The sequence below is a fragment of the Mirounga angustirostris genome, unplaced genomic scaffold (assembly GCF_029215605.1).
Source record: "Mirounga angustirostris isolate CCGP_5_RB_7025 unplaced genomic scaffold, mMirAng1.0.hap1 SCAF_4, whole genome shotgun sequence".
Classification (NCBI taxonomy): Eukaryota; Metazoa; Chordata; class Mammalia; order Carnivora; family Phocidae; genus Mirounga; species Mirounga angustirostris.
This window is the reverse complement of record NW_026991712.1, coordinates 81,983,536-81,996,588: the sequence shown is the minus strand read 5'-3', so window position 1 is coordinate 81,996,588 and position 13,053 is coordinate 81,983,536. Positions and strand designations below refer to the sequence as shown.

Sequence of the window (13,053 nt, the reverse complement as noted above, 5' to 3'; positions counted from 1 at the left end):
GCCCACAACTGGGCAGCAGCTCTCAGGTTGGTGGTGGCGCTGGACAGGGCAGTAGGGCAGCACCCAACCGTGACCTGAGAGCAGCACAGAAGGGTGCGCGCGTGAGCCCAAACCACTTGCGGTTGCAAAGACACAAAGCGCAGAGACACTCCAGGGTCCCTTGAACTCCCCACCTCCCTGGAGAGTTGCAGTGGGCACGAGCCACGGGAGTCTGCAGAGTCTGGCGCACACAGAAGTGGAGACAGTTTGACCAGGACGGTTTATTGAAGAGGGGGGACCGCAATCTTGCGGCTCTGGGCTGGAGATGTGGGCATGGCCATTTTTGCTCTGACCCTCTGAAGAGGCGTGGGAAACTTCCAGGGAACAGAAGCCACACAGACGACCAGCTTACATTGAACCAACTCTGCCTAGGCAAAGATACCTGAGAAGCAACACAGCACACCCCTCCACGAGAAGATAGACTGGAGGTACAGGTGAATGACAAGCTTATGGATCCCACAAGACTGTAAAACCCTAGCACCAGCAGAAAATAGTAAATTGAGCTCCAGGTGTTTCTTCACAACTCATTTATCCTTCAGTCTAAAATTTTCAATTTCTTTTTTTTTTTTTTTTTACCTTTTTGCTGTTTCAACTAAATTCTTATTTTACCCACTTACATTTTAAGTCACTTTTTAACTTCTATTTTTTCACATGCTTCATTCCAGTCCTTTTTTCACTCTACTCAATTTTATTGAATATATAAATATATACATATATAAAGTTTTGCTTTCTTTGCAATTTTGGGATGTAGTGTTTTCTAACACACAGACCAAAATTCAATCAGGAACAAGTGAATCACCCTGCTTTGTCCACACTGTGAGATTAGAGTCTCTCTTCCCCACCCTTTTTTATTGTTTAGTTTCATTTTGGCTTTGTTTGTTTTTCTGTGGTGGCATCCGACCACTTTGGATTTTTTTCCAGGGTGCATTTTGCTTGGGTCATGGTTGACATTTTGGACTCTGTTCATTCGCTCACTCATCCTTCCCTGGACAGAATGACTAGAAGGAATTCACAACAAAGGAAAGAACCAGAGGCAATGTTATTTGCCACAGAGCTAATCAATATGGATATAAGTAAGATGTCAGAGATAGAATTCATGATAGCAATTATAAACTTAATAGCTAGGCTTGAGGGGCCCCTGGGTAGCTCAGATGATTAAGCATCTGCCTTCGGCTCAGGTCATTATCCCAGGGTCCTGGGATCAAGCCCCACATTGGGCTCCTGGCTCAGCAGGGAGCCTGCTTCTGCCTCTCCCCCTGCTCATGCTCTCTCTCTGTATGGCTCTGTCTCAAATGAATAAATAAAATCTTTAAAAAAAATAGCTAGGCTTGAAAGAAAAGCATAAATGACAATACAGAATCTCTAAGGGCAGAAATGAGAACTAATCAGGTGGAACTTAAAAATGCTATGAGATTCTATAACAGCTAGGGTCAATAAAGCAGAAGAGAGAATAAGTGATCTAGAAGACAGGCTGATGGAAAGGAAGGAAGTTGAGGAAAAGAGAGAAAGACAACTAACAGCCCATGAAGAAAGCCTTTGAGAATTTAATGATTCCTTGAAACAAACCAATGTTAGAATTATTGGGATTAAAAGGGCGTGGAGAGAGAGAGGGCTGGAAGGTACATTTGAGCAAATCATGGCTGAGAACTTCCCTAAACTGGGGAAGGAAACAAGCATTCATGTCCAAGAAGCAGAGAGGACCCCTCATAAAATAACAAAATAGATCAACACCCTGAAATGTAATAGTGAAGCTTGCAAATCATCGAGAAAAAGAAGCTATACTGAGAGCACAGCTAGGAAGAGGAGGTTCCTTACCTACAGAGGGAGGAACATAAGAATAACATCAGACCTATCCACAGAAACCCGGCAAGCCAGAAAGGGCTGACAAGATATATTCAGGGTACTCAATGAGAAGAATATGCAGCCAAGAATACTTTATCCAGCAAGGCTGTCATTCAGAACTGAAAGAGAGAGAATATCCAGGACAGACAGAAAGTGAAGAATATGTGACCACCAAGCCAGCCCTGCAAGAATATTAAGGGGGATTCTGTATGCAAAGAGGGACCCGAAGAGTAACACAGACCAGAAGGTAACAGAGACAATCTACAGAAACAGGGACTTTACAGGCAATACAATGGCACTAAATTCGTATCTTTCAATGTTACTCTGAATGTAAATGGGCTAAATGCTCCAACCAAAAGACACAGGGTATCAGATTGGATAAAAAAGCAAGAACCATCCATATGTTGTCTACAAGAGACTCATTTTAGACCTAAAGACACCTCCAGACTGAAAGTGAGGGGTTGGAGAAACATTTACCATGCTAATGGACCCCAAAAGAAAGCTGGGGTAGCAATCCTTATATCAAACAAATTAGATTTTAAACCAAAGACTACTGTAAGAGATGTAGAGGGACACTATATCATACTTAAAGGGTCTATCTAACAACTATAAATATGTCAACGTGGGAGCAGCCAATTATATAAAACAATTAATAACCAAAATAAAGAAATACATTGATAATAATACATTAATAGTAGGGGACTTCAATACCCCACTCACAGCAATGTAGATCATCTAAGCAGAAGATCAACAAAGAAACAAGGGCTTTGAATGACACACTGGACCAGATGGACTTGGCTGGTGTGTGTGTGTGTGTGTGTGTGTATATACACACATATACACACAGAACATTCCATCTTAAATCAACAAAATACTCATTCTTCTCAGTGCACATGGAACTTTCTCCAGAATACATCACATACTGAATCACAAATCAGGTCTAGACCAATACCAAAAGACTGAGATTATTCCCTGCAATTTTCAGACCACAATGCTTTCAAACTTGAACTCAATTTAATCACAAGAAGAAATTTAGAAGGAACTCGAACACTTGCAGGCTAAAGAGCATTCTGCTAAAGAATGAATGGGTCAACCAGGAAATTAAAGAGGAACTTAAACAATTCATGCAAACTAATGAGAATGAAAATACATTGGTTCAAAATCTATGGGATACTGCAAAGGCAGTCCTAAGATAGCAGTACATAGCAATCCAAGCCTCTCTCAAAAAATACAAATTAAAAAAAATAAAATTTCAAATAAAAAAAAGGTCTATTTTGTCCAATAGAAATACTACTACTCTGGCTTTTCTTTTTTAATTTCCAGCTGCAGAGAAGATCCTTCCATCCCTTCACTTTCAGTCTGTATGTGTCTTTTTGTCCTTTGGTCTGACGTGAGTCATTATAGGCAGCATATTGATGGGTCTTGTTTAGTTTTAGTTTTTTTAATCCATTCACTTTCTGTCTTTTGATCGAAGCATTAGTCCATTTACATTTAAAGTAATTACTGATAGGTATGTACTTATTGCCATTTTGTTCATTGTTCTCTGGTTGTGTTAAAGTTCTCATTCCTTTCCTCTTCTCTTGCTCTCTTCCCTTGTGATATGATGACTTTCACTGCATATTTGGGTTCCTTTCTCTTTATTATTTGTGTATCTACTATAGGTTTTTGAGTTGTGGTTACCATGAGGTTTATAACACCCTATGTAAATAGCAGTCTATTTTTTTTTTTTAAGATTTTATTTATTTATTTGAGAGAGAGAGAATGAGAGACTGAGAGCACGAGAGGGAAGAGGGCAGAGGGAGAAGCAGACCCCCTGCTGAGCAAGGAGCCCGATGTGGGACTCGATCCAGGGACTCCAGGATCATGACCTGAGCCGAAGGCAGTCGCTTAACCAACTGAGCCACCCAGGCGCCCTATAGCAGTCTATTTTAAATTGATGGTCATTAGGGGCACCTAGGGGGCTCAGTCAGGTTAAGTGTCTGCCTTCAGCTCAGGCCATGATCTCAGGGTCCTGGGATTGAGCCCAACGTCAGGCTCCCAGCTCAGTGGGGAGTCTGCTTCTACCTCTCCCTCTGCCTCCTCCTGCCCCCCCCATGCTCTGTCTCACTCTCTCAAATAAAATCTTTAAAAAAAATTGATGGTCATTTATGATTGAACATATTCTAAAAGTAGCACATTTTTACTCCCCCATGTTTTTTACTCAATATTTTTTTTTACTCAATATTTTTACATCTCTTTATTTTGCATACCTCTTAACTATCATAGGTATAATTGCTTTTACTACCTTTGTTTAGTGATTAATCCACTATCTTCACTATGTATTTACCTTTACTAGTGAGATTTGTATTTTTATGTATTTTCTTGTTACTAATTAATGCCCTCGCTTTTCAACTTAAAGAAGTCCCTTTAACATTTCTTGTAAGGCCTGGCTTATAGTGATAAACTCCTTTAGTTTTTGTTTGTCTGGGAAACCTCTCTCTCCTTTAATTCTGAATGATAACCTCACTGGGAAGAGTATTCCTTTTTTTTTAAAGATTTTATTTATTTATTTGACAGAGAGAGAGAGAGAGAGCACAAGTAGGCAGAGTGGCAGGCAGAGGGAAAGGGAGAAGCAGGCTCTCTGATGAGCAGGGAGCCCAATCCGGGGCTCAATCCCAGGACCCTGGGATCATGACCCGAGTTGAAGGCAGCCACTTAACTGAGCCACCCAGGTGCCCCTGGGAAGAGTATTCTTGATTGTAGTTTTTTTTTTTTTTTTTTTTTATCACTTTAAATATATCATGCCACTCTCTTCTGGTCTGCAGTTTCAGCTGAAAAATCAGCTCACAGACTTGTGGGGTTCTCCTTCTATATAATTAGTTGCTTTTCTCTTGCTACTTTCAAGATTTTATTGTTATTTTTTTGCCATTTTAATTATGTGGCTTGCTATGGACCTCTTTGGGTTCATCTTGTTTAGAACTTTCTGTGCCTCCTGGACCTGGATGTCTATTTTCCTTCCCAAGGTTAGGAAGTTTTCAGCCATTATTTATTCAAGTAAAATTTCTGCCCCTTTGTCTACTTCTTCTGGACTCCCATAGTGCCTATGTTAGTATGCCTGATGTTGTCCCAAAGAGCCCTTATTCTTATTTTTAAAAATTCATTTTTCTTTTCCTATCATTTTCCTGTTTCATTTGAGTAATTTCCACCACCCGGTCTTCTAGATCACTGATCCATTCTTCTATATCATCTAATCTGCTGGCTGTGAGGGCCGGCTATGACTGTTCTGGGTATACTGGTGGTGGGGCTGCCCCTGCAAGGCAGGAGTTGATGGTGGGGAGGCAGTCTTGGCTGAGGTTGACTACAGGGTGTGGTGGGGTTGGAGCCACTTGGGGTTGGGGAGCACTGGTCCAGGCCAAAGTCACCTGCCAGTACAGTGGGGTGGGAGCCATTTTGGAGGGGTGTCTGCCAAGGTGGGCAGGTTGCACAGGGCTGGTTCACAGAGGAAAACCAGCGCAGGGTAATTGGTGCCAGCAAGACAGAGTGTCAGACCTGGCATCCATTAACACTGGATGCCATGAGAGGGGGGAGGGTCAGAGGGAGAAGCATACTCCCCGCTGAGCAGGGAGCCCAATGCAGGACTCGATCCTGGGACTCCAGGATCATGACCTGAGCCAAAGGCAGTCGCTTAACCAACTGAGCCACCCAGGCGCCCCAGCCCCCTCTCTCTTTTTCTCTTCCTTTCTGGCTCTCTCTGTCTTTCTCTCACATGCACATACTTATATACATACATATGTATGTATATTCCCAGAGAAAGTTCCTACACAGCCCTACCCCTCCAGCATACATTCTTAAATCAGTCAATAAATCTCCTTCACATATGATCCAGGTGCTTTTCAAACTGCTGCCTGTGCTCGGTCTCAGAGTGAGTGAGTCTGTGTACGGGCCCTTTAAAAGTGCAGTCTTGGTTTCTCATAGCCTTCCAGCTCTTCCAGAATTAAGTCTCAGTGGTTTTGAAAGTCATATGTCATGGGGCTCATCTTCCTGGTACAGGTTCCCAGGGAAGGGTGCCCAATATAGGGTTTAAACCCTTTGCTCCTCAGGGAGGACCTCCACACCTATGATATTCCTCCTGCTTGTGGGTCACTGCACTGGGAGTAAGGGTCTTGGCCAGTCTTCACCTCTGCCCTTCCTGTCTCAATGTGACTTTTTATCTTTAGCTATAAAAGAGCTGTTTTGTTAGTCTCAGGTCATTCTCAGAGAGAGGTGCTTTATATGTGATTGTAGCTTCAGTGTGTCCATGGGAGGAAGTGCACTCAGGATTCTCCTACTCCACCATCTTGATCCTCCCCTGTGATTATCTTCTTTTGCTGATCCAAATTATCCCCAATTTGGCCTGTGACATTTCTCCATCATTCTTTGAACACTTCCTTAATTTCCTGATGTCTCAGAAAATATAATATTCTAGGTTTATCTTGTATTTTCCCTGTTCCAAGCTGGAGCCAGTCATCTCTTCAAGGAGTACTGGTTTCTTTTAGGGTAAAATGATATTTATTTATTTATTTATTTAAAGATTTTATTTATTTATTTGACAGAGAGAGACCAGTGAGAGAGGGAACACAAGCAGGGGGGATCCTGGGACCCTGGGATCATGACCTGAGCTGAAGGCAGACGCTTAACGACTGAGCCACCCAGGCGCCCCAGGGTAAAATGATATTTAGAAGCTATAATCTGGGCAATAGGTTTGCTCATTACTATTAAGGTATCACTACTCCAAGGCAGGTCCTTTCAGTGGACTGATCTGAAATGTATGCATGTATTATATATACATACACATACACACACACACACTTTCATTTCTATTTCTACATTTACTTATCCATATATGTATGTATATAAGTATGTGCATGTGAGAGAAAGACAGAGAGAGAGCCAGAAAGGAAGAGAAAAAGAAAGAGGGGGATGGGGCGCCTGGGTGGCTCAGTTGGTTAAGCAGCTGACTCTTGGTGTTTGACTTGGGTCGTGATCTCAGGGTCATGGGGTTGGGCCCCACGTCAGGCTCCGTGCTCAGTGCGGAATCTGCCTATCCCTCTCTTTTTGCTCCCCACCCCGCTCAAGCGCTCTCTAAAATAAATAAATAAAATCTTAAAAAAAAAAAAAAAAAAAAGGAAAGAAATACACATTGCAACATTTAGGCATAAATATCCATGATGCCTGCAACTTACTCACAAAGGGTTCAGAAAAAAATGTCATGTGTAAATACACACACCTATATTATCTTGAAATACAAGGAGTGTACATGTAATGATAAAGCAAAGGGAACAAAACCTTACCTGTGGAATCTGTGTAAAGTGTATACAGGAGTTCCTTTCACTATTAATGCAACTATCCTGAAAGTTTGATCATTTCAAATAAAACATTACTAAAAATAGTTTTTAAGATTATGGATTTTCTCTTGTTATTTAATTTTACTCACTGTTTTTCCCTATCTTCTAATTATCTACATTATACATATTTATGAGTAGATAAATCCTCTGCTTAGAAGAATCACAGTATCTTCCCTTATTCATTTAAAAGAAACATGGGATGCCTTGGTGGCTCAGTCGGTTAAGCGTCTGCCTTGAGTTCAGGTCATGATCCCAGGGTCCTGGGATTGAGTCCCGCATCAGGCTCCCTGCTCAGCGGGAAGCCTGCTTCTCCTTCTGCCTGCTCCCCTGCTTGTGTTCCCTCTCTCTCTCTGACAAATAAAAATAAAATCTTTAAAAAAAAATAAAAGAAACACATCATTTCCTTTTTTTTCTTAAAGATTTTATTTATTTATTTGAGAGAGAGACAGAGCACGAGTGCGGGGAGAGGCAGAGAGAGAGGAAGAGGGAGAAGCAGACTCCCTGCTAAGTGGGAAGCCTGATACAGAGCTTGATTCCAGGACCCTGAGATAATGACCTGAGCCAAAGTCAGATGCTTGACTGAGTCACCCAGGTGCCCCAAAAGAAACATAAATCTTTTCAATGAGCTAACTGACTGAACTAAATTCCAGAAAGCAAAAAGTACCATTTGCTACTAGATATATTCATTTTTTAAACTAAGTCCATGTATTTTAGTGATTTACTCAAATAGCAGCAATCCTTATATAATGTGAATTTCTAAAGCCTAAGTAAGCTATAAACATTAACTAGCTTATATTTTTTTGTCTCTAAATAATGCTTGTTATTGTTAGCATTTACAGAAAAATCTCTCAAAATTGTGACTCTTCTTAAACTCTGAATATGCATCAAGGTTGTCATAAAAACCAGACTCTGAATAAAATGTGTCACACAACTTCCACTTAAATGTTTCCAAACCAACAAAACTTAAGTTGAACAAAAAATGACTTACATAGATACAATTAACACTTAATTTTCCACTTAATTCATTTAATTTTTCATGACAGTAATGTTTAAATTCTTAGCAATATTTCAGTGTCTTTCTCCAATCTGAATCTTTCTTTTTGCTCCATCTAATAACAATGTTCATCTTCATTCTGGTTCAAGTAAATCTGTCTTCTGAACTCTACTACTTTTCTTGACCAGTATACTTTTGCCTGGCCAATGATTTTTTCCCTTTGAATCTTTTCCTAAACCTGTATCTACTATGATAATTCTTCATAACTGGCTAATATTAGTACTTCATCAATTATATTTGGAAAGCCAATAAAAATCAACAAAATGTAAAATTAATATTGAATTTTTATAGTTTTAATTCCCATTTAACAATGTATTTATTTATTTATTTCAAGGCAGTGTATTAGGATTTATAAGGCGTTCATGATATTAAAGATAGAGCTCTTGCCCTTGAAGATTCTATAAATCTTGGTAGGATATAAGTGAGTAAAATGAAAAACAGGTTTAATACCTCAATTATATGTCCCAATGTTATTTCTTATGTCCCAATTATACTGACTAAATTGGGGAGATAACAAAAATATCAAACATATTTTAAATATGTTCAAATTTCAGAAATTATAAAAATACAAATAGTCCTATTGAAGTTATTACATTGCTATTTTATTTAAGATACACATCACAATTCTTCTAAACCTTACCTGATAAGGCTGAAGTTTTCAGATATCCATCAAGGCTGGGTAAAATGTCTTTATAATGGGGCTGAATTACATGTTTGCCAATGTAAACAGACCATTCTTCTAGGGCATTCAGGCCTACTTCTGCCAGTGGGGTATAGCTCAGGCCCAGTTTAAAAGCCATCTATATATTAATACAAACAGGGTAAGCTGAAATGTAGGAAATTTAACATTTAAAGAAAAAACACCAGTTAGTTTTGGTTTCTAATGAATAAACCCTTCTACTGACAGATATTTCTGGAGGTAAGTAGTGCATCCCATGTCATTATTGGGAAAACAAACACCATCAGTCTATGTAGTTGGTGTTACACTGCAGACTTTGAACACATAGGTTTAATCCTCATGTCCACCTGTAAGGGAAGCTCTGAGAGGCCAAGCCAAGTATCCCAAGTCCCAAAGCTACTAAGTGGCAGAACCAGGGGTGTCTGATGGGTAAGCACCTACTGTGACTGCAGTGGCAAGACCTTGATATTTCCATGTTTTCTAGAAAACATAACATTACGTGAAGAAAATGGATTTAAGATAATGCATCTACCTGCAATGCAGGAACGTAGGCTCTAATATCAAGTTCAATGATGTCATGTGGCAGGGACAGAATAAAGGTCAAACAGGAGGCCAAAAGTTCATCTTTGTATTGCTTCATTTTAACTGAAACCTTAACAAGAAAGAAGAGAAATACAGTGCTATGCACCTGACTAGAGCCTATAATTTGAAAATCAACTAAAAAATATTTACCTTATTCTCAAATATAAAAAGTGATCATGCAGCTTTTATATGACATGGCTTAATTACAAATTAAGCACTAATCTCGAGGAAAAGTTCATTTGTTGAAGTACTTAATTCTCATTATAAGAGAGCTAAAGAATCCATTAGTTTCAAGTTGAAATCAGTCAAGGTGTATCATGAAAACTCAAGGGATTTTTGAAACACAATGATTTTCCTCTATCAGTGTTTCCTAATCCCTTAATCCCAATCTGGATTAAGCAAACCAATTTTTAAGTAATTAGATAATTTATGATCACTAAGATTTTTTATCAACATACTTTCCTTTTTAAATAGCCCATGATAACACTGCAAAAATCATTTAAAAGTTACCTCTTTACCAAATTTTGCAAGCAAAGCAAAGCAAGAATACTTTTCTGGATCCTCAGGAGACTGTGTCTGACCCTTCAGACCAACTCCCTGTCGAATAAAGCAGTAAATTAGTAAAGTGAACAATAATCATGGATTTGTGTGTCCTAACCTAGCACTTCTAAGGGGTGACTCCATTTTCACTTTGCCAAGGTCTTATGCAGAGAGGAAAAAAAACTGGCTCTGATAACACTTCAGGCAGAGGACAGTGAGAAAGCATAGGATGGAAAGTGAACGGCTGGTCAAAAGCCAGAGGCCTAGCTAAATCCATTCCCCCCTTCCCTGTCTTCCAATACATACACCTATGAACCAAGAGAACTGCTCACCCTGTATGTAACCAGTTGGACCACTCATGATTGACTATAGAGTGTTAGCTATACTAATTCAGTTATTCTCAAATGTCGCTAGCCAACAGATGACCTGGGTGGTTTGTGAGCACAGACTGCTCAGCCTTGCCCCCAGAGTTTCTGATTAGATAAGTCTGCAGAGGGCATATATTTCCCAAGTAATGCTGATACTGGTCCTAGACCACACTTTGAGAACTTCTGTTAATCTAACCTTATTAGCCAAGTGTTTGTAAATCAGAACAGGAAATGCTATTAATTTTTTTAACAGTGTCATTCAATTGCCACTCACACTATCAGTTTTTAAAAGTACGGAAAATACAATGAGATTTTAAAACTGCAATATACTATAATCTTTTATAATGCCTTTATACATACTCATACAACCTAAAAAACAAAAGAATATTCAATGTTCCCACAAAAAAAAAAAGCTTACCTCAAAATATTTTATTTTCTTGGCATTTCTCATAGCAACAGAAAGCAATTTGTAGAAACCACTGATGAGAGGCAACCGTGTAGACTGCAAAATTAATTCATATGCAAATGAATGTACCCATGGCTCAAAAAATTCTACATGTTTCTCAGGAAGAATCTCTCTGTAAAAACAAATTAAAAGCTTAATGTAGAATTTCCTACCATATATTTTTATTTAGCTTCAAAATTATAAGGGACATAATCAAAAAGGTATATGATTCCATTATATGAACATTTTCATATTCCCTTTTTTCCCCACCTGAGCATCTTTTAAAGAGAAAAACAATGGTAATTCTAAGCTGGTATGTTTATAGATATATTTTAATGGTTCATATAAGCAATTTTAGAGTTTAAAACTATTTCATTTCATACATCTGTGTACGTGGTTTTCCTATATTATAGCTAATAACTGGTGATTTCCACCCTTAAATAATTAGAATTTTAAAAAATACCTGCAAAATTCCACCAGGTTAAAGAAAGCTGAAAAATCTTTGGGTTTAGCAGGATGCAAGTTAGCAGCTGGATCTGAGGTCGGGATCACCCAAACACCAGTAACTTCCTTTTCATCCTTAAAAGTAGATGTACCCAAACAAACATTGTATCAAAGTGAGAAAGGTACAGATGGGTCCTCAAAATTACAACTAATACAATTTAATAAAGCTGACAGAGCTTGCAGAAAACATTAAAGAAAAGGACACATAGGAAGTTACAAAGTGAGGTGAGTGGTGCAAATACAAAATATAAAGGGGGGGCTGTAACTTTTTGAAGCAAAAAACCTGTTGACAGAGGTAGAATTTCAGAACACAAAAAGTGTCAGTAATGACTTGCAGGTTTCAAGCTGAGAACCAGAGGAATAATTGACCATGTTAAGTAACAGTAACTTACTATGAACATACTGTGCTTGTGTTATGAAACTCAGGTGGAAATGTTAAACAAGCAGTTAGAAATACAGACCGGGGAGCGCCTGGGTGGCTCAGTTAGTTAAGCGGCCGACTCTTGATTTCGGCTCAGGTCATGATCTAAAGGTCCTGGGACAAAGCCCTGTGCTGGGCTCTGTGCTCAGCAGGGAGGCTGCTTGGAGATTCTCTCCCTCTGCCCCTCCCCCAATTTGCGTGCACAAGCACACTCTCTCAAATAAATAAATCTTAAAAAAAAAGGAAAAGAAATGCAGACTGGAAGCTGTAAAAAAGGAGGGTATAAGGCGGAGTATAGGCTTACTGGGAAATGCTCACAGAGGTGACCACTGACCTCCTGGAGGTGAAGTAAAAACATCAGGAAACAGAAGAGAGCAGAAAACAAGAAGAGAAAGAAAGTGCAAGGGAAGCCACTGAAGACAACGAAAGTGACAAAGACATGTATCCTAAAAAGCACGTTTGTTGGCTGACACAGTTCCAGGAAGCCCCTTCAGCAACTTTTTCAATGAAATTATTTTAGACATAAACAAAGCATAAAAAGTAATAGAACACACACTGGTGTTCCCATCAACTAGCATAAAAAATAGAACAATACAAATGCAATACAGTCAATGTGATAAATGGCCTTTTACTGCTTCCTTTATTTATCCTCTGCATATCCACCCCATTATCTCTTGTCTAACTTCACGGTACTGCAGTAGAAGTACACATGTACTAACATGCATAATCTAATCTAAGGGAAAAAAAAAAATCACTGGGCTGAAAAGCAAATTAGATGTTTTCCACTGGAACTCAAGCCCTTCAACACTAGTGTCATTACCATAGTGTTTTACTAAAACTTGTCCTCAGATAAGAGCAGAGCAGCTTCTAGCTGGCGGCCTTAAACCATGACTTACCTTCTATCCAGGCCGGGAAATCTGGATACAGAAAAAAGGGAATGTGTATTCTTCATTTTCTGCCTATTGCCTATATTCTACTATCTCAAGAATACATTTAATACTTTGCACCCAGACTTTGGAGTTTCCTTAGCTATAAACAATAGGAATTCCAGGTTTCCCTACCCTACTACAAAAAGTCACCTCTACGCAAAGTAAGATTTGACTCTTTACTATTGCTAAGAAATGAGTAAAAACCTAGTAAACAACTTTTTAAAAATAAGTGGTTTCAAAATATTAAACATATAAATTACTTTTTGAACAAATATAGGAATAACATT

At 39.0% G+C, this 13,053-nt stretch overlaps 1 protein-coding gene across 4 annotated transcripts in view; it reads right to left on the bottom strand.

Annotated features, from left to right (window-relative positions):
- Positions 1–13,053, bottom strand: part of PRKDC (protein kinase, DNA-activated, catalytic subunit) — a 244,993-nt gene that overhangs the window by 210,296 nt on the left and 21,644 nt on the right. For all 4 annotated transcript variants that reach the window (XM_064588357.1, XM_064588358.1, XM_064588359.1 and 1 more), the window contains 5 exons: positions 11,376–11,491; positions 10,886–11,045; positions 10,070–10,156; positions 9,510–9,629; positions 8,939–9,098 (listed from right to left, as the gene is read on the bottom strand). In XM_064588357.1, coding sequence (XP_064444427.1) covers positions 8,939–9,098; positions 9,510–9,629; positions 10,070–10,156; positions 10,886–11,045; positions 11,376–11,491 — 643 coding nt within the window. The remainder of the gene's footprint in view (positions 1–8,938; positions 9,099–9,509; positions 9,630–10,069; positions 10,157–10,885; positions 11,046–11,375; positions 11,492–13,053) is intronic.